Raw genomic sequence first — 12,803 nt, forward strand, 5'->3', positions numbered from 1 at the left:
TCTTTAGAATAAATTACAGCAAAAAGATATGTTGGGGGAGGTAGCATGAACAGACATCACTAGATTGCAGGAGAAGCAAAAGTTCGAAAATTGGACTGATAGTAATGTGATCTTTTATTTATGTATCAGTTGCTGTGATTCGTATGACCTGTACCCTAGAGGATAATACCTCCTATGTTTCACTGTTGCTCAAGCACAGTATTACAGAAAGTTGGAGGGGAACAGTACTCATCGTGGCTGAGACCTAATATGAGTGTGGGGGAATGTATTCTGTGAACTTTGGATCTCTACGAACATGTACCATCTTTAAACTGGAGTTTGCCTGAATCAATTTGCACTCGAAATTGAATTAACTTTAAAATTGTACAAATGCTCAACAATAACATACATTTTTACAGGCGACACAAAAAGTGTAGATGGAGACCAGTGATGTACATATGTGTTTTTGTGCAGCAATGTTGTCGACGCTGACTGTGAGGTATAATGGGAACGTTGGGGCTGTGTCATCTGCTGGTTCTACACAGCTGATGAGAGAACAATATGTTTGGAAGTAAATGTCATTGTAACAGTCTCACATCAGGATATAAGTGAAATCCGCTGTGTGTCCCAAAGTACCCACAACCTCAGAAATTGCAACGTATTCGGAAGAAACAGCCAAATATTTTTGACAACGGAGATATGAGAGTCAAAACTGACCTGTTAGGATGATGATGATGACAACGATTAAAATTAGTGCTACTGCAGACACCAGGATAAGGAAACTAAAGAGTCAATGAAGATAAAAATTAATATAAACAATTTCTTTTTGCTTATTTTATTCTTTTTTGTATTATCAAAATGTAGACAGTTAATAAATGGTATAAATTTAGAATAGGTCTAATGTTAACTTTTTGACAGCCTCCTTGCATGAAAAAGTTTGTAATTTTGATTAGTCAGAATATGTTTATAAATTTTCTCATGGAGCCTTTTAAAAGAAGGGCGGTTGTCTTATATTCAGGGTCATCTTTTTCTCTGATAAATACCACTCACCATATAGCGGAGATGATGAGTCGCAGATAGGCACGACAAAAGGCTGTCACTAATAAGCTTTTGGTCATCGAAACCTTCGTCAAAAATAGATAACACACACACGGCTATGGGCTCCCACATGGCACCGTCCTATGCCAACCTATTCATGGGTCATCTGGAGGAATCTTTTCTAAACACCTGGAATCCTAAACCAATCACCTGGTTCAGATTCATTGGTGACAGTTAGCGATCTGGGTCAAGGGTGAGGACACTCAATCCACATTCCTCCAGAACCTCAACAGCTTCTTCCCCATTCCAACCCAACAAGCCTCCTTCCTAGATTTGACATCCTCCTCAAAGATGGCTACATCAAAACCCCTGTCCATATCAGACCTACTAACCACCAGCAATACCTCCATCTCTACAGCTGCCACCTATGCATACCAAGTCAATTCCGCACAGCCTAGCCACCTGTGGTCATTGTATGTGCAGTGATGAGCGGTCCCTCTCGAAATATACAAAGGGTCTCACTGAAGCCTTCACAGACAGTAATTATCCCCCCAGCATTGTAAAAAAACAAATCTCCCATGCCTTATCTTTCCACTCTCCCACCACCTCCCAAAGTATCTCTGTCCGGCCACAGGGGTGCATTCGCCTCGTAACTCAGTACCTCCCAGGACTGGAGCAACTAAATTACATTCTTCGTCGGTGTTTCAACTACCCCTCGCCTTGTCCTCAAATGAGAAATGTCCTGCCCACTATCCTTCCCTCCCCTTCCACATTGGTATTCAACCATCCACCGAACCTATACAATATACTCATCCATCCCTACACAACCCCTGCTCCCAACCCCTTACCATTATTGTACTGCTTTTTTTTTTATACACACATCAAGTTCTGTAGGACCAAATTGAGGAGCAAATCTCCAAGGTCATGGAACGTGTCAGTACATGAAATTACAACATAAAAGTAAAAACAGATAAAAATAAAATGTTTATGAACCCAAAAAAGACAAGCCATAAGTTTAAGTAAATGCAATCAACAATACAACAAGAATCAGCTTAATTTTTCAAAGAAATCCTGGACAGAATGGAAGGAGTGAGCCATGAGGAAACTCTTCAGTTTCAATTTGTATGCATGTGGATTACTGCTGAGATGTTTGGGTGGGTGTGTGTGGGTGTGTCTATTTTTGAGGAAGGCCTTGCTGGCTAAAAGCTTATTTGTGACAATCTTTTTGTTGTGCCTGTATGCGACTCAGCATCTCTGCTATATGGTGAGTGGCAACTTTTCTGTTCACAATATTGTTACATTCCATCCTGGATTTTCCATTGTTTCACTCTGCTAAATACAGTATACGTATTAGCTGGCAAACCCGGCATTGCCTGATTAACTATTTTATCAGTTTTATTTTAGAAATGAAAACAAAAAATTGCCTGTGTTGATAGTGAAGTAGTATCGAAAAAATTTCATTTACAAAGAAATATTCACAATGTACAAATTAGAAAGTACAGTATTCAAATTACGAAAAATGATCCCAGGCAATTGCTGTATGCTGGTCACAGTTGCTTCATGTGTCTACAATGCGATTTTGTAAATGCCTCTATGGCAATGATTCTTTGTAGCTCTATAGGTGGCTAGCCTGCAGCTATTTGCACAACCCGGCATTGCCTGATTAACTATTTTATCAGTTTTATTTTAGAAATGAAAACAAAAAATTGCCTGTGTTGATAGTGAAGTAGTATCGAAAAAATTTCATTTACAAAGAAATATTCACAATGTACAAATTAGAAATTACAGTATTCAAATTAAGAAAAATGATCCCAGGCAATTGCTGTATGCTGGTCACGGTTGCTTCATGTGTCTACAATGCGATTTTGTAAATGCCTCTATGGCAATGATTCTTTGTAGCTCTATCGGTGGCTAGCCTGCAGCTATTTGCACTTTGCAGTTGAAAACTGTTAAAAGGCTGCCAGGTGTCAGGGATTTCTTCAAACTGACTCAGCTATGCAGGTGGCTTAGTAGTAACAAATAAAAACTTAATGCACGATGCTGCAGTTTTTCACACATCTCAGTGTTTGAAGTCATATCTCTTTATCTGTGCGTCATACAATGATATAATTTAAAAAGTACATTTGGTGGCATATGTGGATACTGTCTGCAAAATGTGTTATGAATAGAATTAGTAGAAAAGAAGTAATAAATTTAAATGTTATGCACAGTGCTGCTGTTTTTCATGCATCTTAGCATTTATGATGTATCTCATGAACTACGTGTGGTAACACGATATGCTTTTGTGGATGCATTTAGCGACATATGTGGGTATTGCGTGTGTAATTTATGATGAATACAGTTAGTGGCATATATGTAATAAATTTAAACATCATGCATGATGTGGCAGTTTTTCATGCAGTTCACCATTTATGACATCATATCTCGTGAACTATGAGAGGTAGGGGGTACTTACTCCCCCCTCCCCCTCCCCCCCTTCCCTTCCAAGCAATTCTTGCCTTACAGTAAAGGATGTATGTGCTAAGTTTGGTTTAAATCGCAGCAGTGGCTTAGGAGGAGATGTGGAAAACACACACACACACACACACACACACAGAGAGAGAGAGAGAGAGAGAGAGAGAGAGAGAGAGAGAGAGAGAGGCAACAGTGTGTCCAATAACAACAGAAATCAATGTGGGATGTGTGATAGACATATCCTTTAGGACAATGTGGAGAAATTGAGCAATAAAGGGTTATGGCAGCAGACGACCAACGTGAATGGCACGACATCGCCCACTGCACCTCTCTTGGACCTGTAACCATATCTGTTGGACCCTGGACAACTGGAAAACTGTGGTCTGGTCAGGTGAGACCAGATTTCAGTTAGGAAAAGCTGATAGTGGAGCTAGTGTGTGGTACAGACCCCATGAAGCCGTGGATCCAAGTTTTCACCAAGGCACTGTGCAAGCTGCTGGTGTCTCCATAATGGTGTGGACGGGGAATGGACTGGGTCCTCTTGTCCAGCTGAACCAATCATAGATTGGAAGTGGTAGTTTTCGTTTGGAGCTGTTCATGGACTTCATGTTCCCAAACAGCGACAGGATTTTTGTGGCTGACAGTGTGCCGTGTCTCTGGGCCAAAGTTGTTTGCAACTGGTTTGAAGAACATTCTGGACAGTTCGAGCGCATGTTTCCCCACCCTAATCAACCGACACGAATCCCATCAAACATTTACGGGGCATAATCGAGAGGTCAGTTCGTGCCCGAAATCCTGCATCGGCAGCACTTTTGCAGTTATGGACAGCTATAGGGGTTGAATGACTGTATTTCTGCGGGAGACTTCAAACTACTTTTTCCAAGTAGGTATTCTGTTTTTTGTCACCTCAGCGTAAAGCTGTATCAAACCAGTCTTTGGGCTGAAGGCCACAACAACACAAAGGACTTACCATTGCGTGTCATACTTATTTGATAATTATGAATTCATGAAAAGACACAATGCATATGCACAAAATGTCACTTTCAAATTACATAGCTTCTTGATATGTAAGCTCATGCAAACTTTGTTCTTTCTTTTTCAGTTCAGTTGTGCCAGAAGACAGTCATGTCTGCAGTCTTAGCTGCCGGAGGTCGGAAGTCTGCACTGAAACAAGCTCCTCTGGTGGAACCCATGCCAGATCTGGCCCAAGTGGCAGATGCTGCTGCCAAGCTGACTGAACTGCTTGATAAGGTATCGTATATTTGTAACACAACTGGCCCTTAACAAATTGGCAATCGCTGATAATGTTAACCTTCTGTTAAGGGTTTAGATTGACCTTCACTTTACCTAATGACTAGGAATTGGACTATAATTTTGTAATCATGAAGTAAGTGAAACAGTAACAAGAGCAAAGCAAACGAGTTTTGAAATGACATTCTACTAATACGAAAATAAACTATAATTTTTTATACACATATGGTTGCCAGCCTAATTGGGCAAAGTGAAAATAAACTTCACCTGAGAAAACTAACCTCACTTGATACCCTAACTAATATCTTCAAACACAGTTAGTGTCAATATTATACAGCAACTTGCCTAGCAAACAACACAACAGCTAACCCTTATGCAGAAAACAGAGTGGCCAGTAAATGCAGCAGCATATACTGTCTCACAATAACACTTACTATTGGCAAAAACTACTATACAGTATGATCAACGAATGCAGAAGGGCATATGAACCTACTAACAAAGTCTGCTTGGCAATAGCATGAACTACTATTATTTTAATTAACTCTCACAAAAAAGATCATAATTTGGACTAGTACTGATTACTATGGGCTTCAGCAATTTGCACATGAAGTTACTCTTTACAAATGGGCAGTACAATTATTATTTATAAGGAAAAATTTGGTGCAGAATAAATGATTGTACTGATTGCTGCACTTGCTCAGGAGAAGTCGTTACTTTCATTTATCACACAAGTTAGTAGCTTCTGGTGGTCACTCAAACTGATATGGTTTGAAGAACCATAATCAGTTGTAAACAGTAACAGACAAAATTAAGAAAATTGCAAATACCTGTAGTCACGACTGTAAGTGGAATGAAAAATGCAAAATTAATTCAACAGTTAAACAAGAGGACCTAACAACTAGTCTCTCATTGGACTCAAGTCAAATTGGCTTTGTAAATGACTACACAGCTTGACAAACTACTGTAAAGCAACATATACAAATAAACAAACAATTACAAGTTTACAGACCTGTTGAAAGTGAAATAATATTGCTGTCTTTTTATTATTTTTACTTACTGACGGATATAAGCACTTTACTTTTTGTCATTGATTATTTTAATGGCAGTTTCGTATTTAATGGAAGACTTTCTCTATGAAAGGAAACTTTAAGTTGAAAAATTATCTGAGGTAAATCCTTTACTAATGTACATATAACATTTCTGCAGAAGGTTGTGGCAAATTACAGTTGCTATAAAATTGGCAGTAAAGTAACCCTTATTGTACGATAGACTAAGCTCCTCCCTGCCTCAATTTATACATCCAAATTAACCACAATAGCTGACCAAGGCTGCCGCTGACAACTCGGTATCAGTTACAGGTTGTATATGTTCCATGACAACAGGGAAATCCGGGGAAAACCTAGGATTTTTTTCATCCGGGAGAAAACTGGGAAAAACTCTGTAATTTTTAAGAATTCCGGAAATTTTTCATTGTTTTAGTTTTCAGTTAAATTTTTGTAGTTTTTACTGGTAAGAACTGATATACTGCAGCAATGAAACATAAACAAGGGGGAAAAAATAAAACTTAAGTTGCAAAGGAAATGTGCCATTTACAGCAACAGAACACAGCACACACACAAGTGTCTGCCATCAGCAAAATGTGTCAAAGGCTTTAGGATGAAGACTATGCAATACTTTGTTGTAACAACAGACTACTTCCGATGGGCATGACGTAACAAGGGTTAACATGAGGTTCGTTTGAGCAGTTTCCACCAAGTTTCGGTGCATGCACAGTTGAGTCGCGTATGAGCAGCACCTTCTCCTGCTTCTGGCTGCTTGGTGTGTGGCTGTTAGCTGTATCCAAGGTAACTAGACAAGGGCTGTATCAGCAGTAGCAACAAGCGGCCAGATGCTACCTGGAAACATTTTTCTGGCGCACCCAAGCTGCATGGTTCGCACATGCGCAGAGCAGTCTGAGCTGTAGTGGGATGAGGGGTATTCTCCACGTGAACCGTGTTTACGTTTAGTGATTTTGCTGTTTCCTCTTGGCTTACAACTCTCAAGAACAAAACGGATTTCTGTGGCCGGGAGATATAAAGTGAATTAAAATATAGTATAATGCCGCCGCTCTCAAGAATGAAACAGATTTCTGTGGCCGGGAGCTATAAAGTGAATTAAAATACAGTATAACGCCACTTTTACGTTCCCAGAATTAACGTTTTCCCGACATTTACGACATTTTTTATTGTTCCCATTAAATTTTCTATGTCCAGAATGTGATTTTGCATCTGATTTTGCAACAACATATTTATAATTTCCCCATAATTTATGCATTACAAAAAAAAATATTCATCATTGGAGGGGGGGGGGCGATGTTGGCCGTCCAGTAGTGTTTACAAATATTATGTGGTTAAGTTTCTTGACACCAGGGCTGATTTGAACTGGTAAACATATAAAAGTTGCAACAATTTGTGCCGTATCCGTATCTCCCGCCGCTGTGACGCACTACTTGGCTTGATGGCTGTTGGAAGTAACTAGGTTCTTTCGAATAAAGATATCATGACCATTCACAACCATTTCCAAACTCTCTACCACGCAAATGCAGTTTCATGATTGTTGTGATCATCATGGCCCATTTGTCGAACCATATTTGGCATGTTTCGGCGTTTGGCCACTTGTAGCACCAGACGACACTGTCATTCACTATGTGTTGCTCAAATGTTTTTAGTTAAACACAGCACCGGTTACGCATTTTTTTTCATGCTGAGCACAGTGTGTTTTGAAAATTTATTCTCATTGTCAGGTGCAGTGTTTTCGTATTATTTTTTGAGATGTTACACAAATAGTGAGAGTGATAGTTCGCTTGTGTGTCATTTTCTACATAACTGAGGAGCCACACTACCTTATAACCTCAAAAAGACAACTACAATGCATGAGAGGCAGAATAACACATATTCAAACACCACACAAAATACTTATGTACATATTTGCACTTTGAAGGTGAGAAAAAATTCTCAAACTGCATCTTTAAGCATGAAAAAAATTCATTATTTAAATAATGAATGACAGCTACAGGCTTTCCAAAAACATCGACTATGACATTTGAAATTAAAAATTCTAGAAACGTGTTGTTAAAGCGTGAAAAACTATGTAACTAGTGCAGTATTTCGTTATTTAAATAATGAATGACAGCTGCAAGCTTCCAAAAACATCAATTGTGATGTTTGAAATTAAGTCAAATGTTTCTACTTCCCAGAAAGTTATCAATTCCAGTTACATCAGTGGTTTTTATTATATAATAAACTTTTATTAGATAATAAAAAAGTCCCTGACAGGTCTTTTGATGCCCATTATGTACATATATCATACATAAAGTGCAAAAATGCAACGGGATAGCCTATATGTAACTGCCTTTTAAGCAGGGTTTCACTATATTCACATAATTATGGAAGGCTAAAGTAAATGTTATTAGTTTGTTTGCGGATTCTATTTTATTTCCACATTTTTTGGCATTCATTGCCTTGCAGAACAATGAAAAGTTATTTTTGTTGATTTTCTTTTAAAAAATTGGCTTTAATTAATCTTTTTCATAGAGGCAGTCAATTTATTTGAAGCACTATTGGCTAGTGTCAACTGTTTGTGGACTTTAAAGTGCACATTGTTATGTTTTGAGACATAAGGTATTATGTCAGAATAAAGAACTAAACATGAGATAATACAGTACTGGTGCTCCAAGAAAATTTGCATTCCGAAAACCACACTGAAAAGTTTAGTATCAGCTTGGGGCCTACTTCTTTGCAAATCTGGTCATATGAATGTGCTCTTTAAATTGAATTATGCATTTTAGTTTTGTTTACGAAATTCCGCTGGTCTTCAAGTATCCACTGATGTCGTGTTTCATTTATGACATAATGTAAGATCTCTCAATGCATACCAATACAAACATATGGGCTACCTACATCATCATAGCTGCACAGGCACAGTAGTGCTCTCTGACAACTGCTGAAATGAATTCTAACAGGTCGCGATAAAATATTGCAATTGGTCATTTGATAAGCATTAAATTCAAAGTACATTTTATTACATGCAATATGAGTTATCTTAAGAGTGCGATCGTGCTTTGAATTTCGTAAATCAGTGAGTGTTTGATTTTCATTTGAAGCTTAATACTTTGAGGGCCAGACACTTAGAAGAATTTTGAACCCAGAAGACCAGGTGTTTACATCATTACTTCAAATTTTACTGGCACATTTGTTTGATGTATCGAAGTGTATCACATGCAAAAAAGACAAATGTTATATGTGAAAGCTTAGCTTTTCTTGTAAAGAATCACTACCTTTATATGCGAAAGATGAAAACCGAGTTTTGGAAACCATTTTTCATTGTTGTGTTTACATGTAAGGTCTGAAGTGGATTTGCTAGGCCAGTTAACTATGGCAACTGGAAAACAGCTGTTACAGTTTTCTAATTTAGTCAGCACAGTCACTATTTCTCTTCAATTTGACGAGTTGTAAATAGTTAGTCTAACATTTCTACTTATCGTTCACTGTACAAAAAGCCAATTTGTCCATATTACCCAAAAAATTTTAAAAAGAAGCTGAAACATAACAGCCCAAGCACATTTCAAAACCAGTTGCGTTTACATGGGAGTGAAAGTCAATTGCGGAATTGGAAAACGGGCAACCAGAACCTGATTTCAAGAATAGGTTTTGAAATGTTTACATAGCCACCCAGGAGCAGTACCGGAAGATCAGTTTATGAAATCCAGTTTTGAGAACCCCCATCTAAATAAGATGAATATCTGCTATCATCGGCTGGTGATCACGTGACATGAGCTGCGATTGGCTTATTATAGCACATTGCAATCTTGATTTCAATGCTTCGGATACTAACATCCTGTGTTTAGTGGAATTCGACTATATACTTTCATAATACGAAAATATGCAGCCTACATGTTGCTGGGCATCAAAGCTCTTTCCAAAATGCATTTCTTTTTCGTTTTCTGTGGTTCGTTTCCTAAAGTGGTGAGAGGTTCTACACTGGTGTATAAAACCTTAACCATTCAAAGGATTGATCAGTTTTATGATCCCAAGGGAAAGTATAGTGCTATTTAACATGGAAAAAGCATATTTTCACCCGGGGAGAAAGTGTATTCTTTAACTGGGAAAAACCCAGGAATTTTTTTTCTTTGTCCGCATATACACCCCGAGTTAGAACTCGAAGGAATCAAGTGCCTTACACACAAAATCCATCTTTTCCAGTCCCGCCATACTACTTCAATAGTGGCAAGGCTTTACTACAGGTTTTACATTTAGCTTCCTTACTTTTGGACAAGTAAAATATACGGAGCTTCTACAAATTATTACATTCACAGAGTATTACAAATAAAACCAAAGGTACAGTTACAATATGATTTCTTAACATGCCAAAATAATTAATATAATTATTACATATTTATGCAACCAAAGAGCTTGACTATGCATAAGCACTAATGTACAGTGTCAGCAGAGAACTTACACGGAATGTACAGTTACATACCGTGTGCATTTTCGTGTGTTGAGGGAACCACCTGCATGCCACATTATTCAGTGGATTTTGAAAAGTTACTGGTCTGAAAAAAGGAAATAAAATATTTGAAAAATAATAATTTGCTTTAATATTTGACAATTACCTTGTAAATCAGTACATGTATAATGTTGATGTATAAGTACATAGTGTTTTAGTATTCCAGATGCTTTGGGTTTATTTATCGATTGTCATTTTTTATGCATTAGTCCACAGTGATCCATGTCAGTGTACTCGAGAACTGGCAGATGTGATGAACAGTAATCATTCCACTATCGGGCGACATTTACATGCAGTGGGGAATATTCGAAAAATCAGGTGTGTGGGTACTACGCGCTCTAAGCCTAAATCACAAAAATCAGCAGGTGGCTGCATATGCATCTCTGCTTGTTCGCCATCAGTTGGCTCCTGAACAACACTGGCCACTCCTATCCTCTATTGTTACTGGTGGGGAGAAATGCTTTCTCTGTGCTAACATAAGGAAAAGAAAGGCATGATTGAGCCCAAATAAAGCAGCAACTCCCCAGACAAAGACCTGTGCACACCCACAAAAGATAATGTTGCGCACCTGGTGGAATGACAACGAGGTGTAACGTCACTGCTGAAGTTTGTCAACAAAGACGTCTTCTAGATGCAGTCCAAGAACGACGATCAGGGAAGACTGCATGAAGTGATGCTACTCCACAATAATGCCTGCTCGCATTCTGCTAGACTAACAAAAGGCACTGTACAAGAGTTGTTTTGGAAAGACATTCCACATCCAGCTTAATTACTTGATCCTGCGCATTCAGAATTTCAACTTTTCTGCTCTATCGAACAACCTTCAAGGACCTTCCTTTCTGGATGAAAATGTGCTTAGAACATCGCTGGACAATGCTATTCTTGCCACCCTTAGGTCTCTGGTATTCGTGACCTCCTTGCTATATTCGTTGTGCTGCCTGCTTAGTTATCTTTCTCTCTCTGTCGTGTGGGTAGCCCAGAAAATGAACTGCGCGACTGTTTGGCTTGAGGTGCACTTACTTGCTCCCCGTTCGCTTTGCCAACCCCAGATGCGGATTTCTGGGTCCTCAGAAGTGGAACAAAACGTGTTGGCTACTGCCCCATCTAGTAAACTCTGCACAATCAAGGAGACTACTGCAGTATGGTGCTCTTCCTTCCACTTCTCCTGGAAGGAATCCACAGTCCTATGTCGTCTTGGAATCGATCATACCTGGTTAACCCATAGTTTTATTTTTTTGTAAGGAGCTGCCCCCACATTACGGTTGTGGAGCCTTACAGACAGTAGCTCGTATCTGGTGGAATGATCCCTCTTTTTGGCTCTCCACTGAGTAGACTTCGGACTACCTGGTTCTCGGTTTTCTCAATGAAAGTGGTTCTTATTCTCAAGTTATTAAGTTTTAATCTACCTTGGCAGCAAGGCTAGAGCGGTTGGGGGTGGGGCGTCTCACGCTGCATGCTAGCTAGGTCTGGGTGTTCCCTGGCCGGGCTGATCTTTCATCCCTCTTTTACTTGTTTTAATCACTTTTAGATTTGGTTTATCTCCTTTCTGCTGTGCCCAGTTTACTATTCAAGGTATTGCACTTCATTGAATAGTTGCTGCTCTGAACTGTAATGGATTTGGGTGGGGCAGCTGTGGTTGGGACATTTCCTGTCGCCTGCCGAGCCGTGGGGATGCCCACGTACTGACTTCCCTATCTCCTTCGCCTTGGTTTTATTAATGACGATCTGTGTTTTTAGCCTTCTTGCTTTTACTGTTGTGAATCTCCCGACAAGATCACAAAACGTTCATGGTGGATGTCTCTATTTCTGAGTGCACCACTCTTAGGTTGAGGAACTGATGATCTCGTTTGATCCCTCCCCAAACCCCCTAACCCCTCCCCCAATTGACCAACCAAAATTTATTTGTTTGGCTGTGCAAAAGAAGGCCCTGTCCTAACTTCGGTTGTCATTTGATGTGAGTTTTCATTGACCCACTAAATCTGATTCATGTAGAAACAGTCCAGAGTGAAGGCTACGTAGTTTTACTGTAGCAGTGTGATGCTGGTGGGAGAATGTTACCGTGGCTGAATTCTTTTTTGCAAGATATGGGTGTTTACTCCTAATAGCATCCTTCAGTTTGTACAGTAGGGGAGTATAACAGTCCACTTAATGGTTTTTTTTTCTCTTGTAGTTGTAGTCTCGTGCTAGAAAACAGGGTTTATTAATTCGTTCTTCATCTTTTCTGTATCCATATATAAGTTAAAGTCCTCCACCACCGTTCATGAGATTCTAGAATAGGGCAAGTGGCATACTTATGTTTCCATGCAGGAATGTTATTAGCGCTTGCCGTGAGATCTGGTGGAACCGAAAGAGGGTGTGTCAGTTGTTGGTGTTACACAGACAGTGAGTAGATGATGTATTTTGAAGTTAAACATTTGAAAAAGAGAGTGAAATATTGCTATTTGCAAGGATTATAAATTTAATTGCACTGTGTTTTAATCACAGCTATTTAAAGTGCGCTAGTATCTGCAGACCTAAGGACAACCTTGTAACCTATA

General features: G+C 39.1%; 1 protein-coding gene across 1 annotated transcript in view; it reads left to right on the forward strand.

Moving 5' to 3' along the window:
- LOC126210088 (eukaryotic translation initiation factor 3 subunit F) overlaps nucleotides 1-12,803 on the forward strand; it is a 53,395-nt gene that overhangs the window by 22,962 nt on the left and 17,630 nt on the right. The window contains exon 5 of the mRNA XM_049939214.1: nucleotides 4,574-4,722. Within this exon, the coding sequence (XP_049795171.1) occupies nucleotides 4,574-4,722 (149 nt within the window). The remainder of the gene's footprint in view (nucleotides 1-4,573; nucleotides 4,723-12,803) is intronic.

Source organism: Schistocerca nitens, chromosome 10, assembly GCF_023898315.1.
Source record: "Schistocerca nitens isolate TAMUIC-IGC-003100 chromosome 10, iqSchNite1.1, whole genome shotgun sequence".
Classification (NCBI taxonomy): domain Eukaryota; kingdom Metazoa; phylum Arthropoda; class Insecta; order Orthoptera; family Acrididae; genus Schistocerca; species Schistocerca nitens.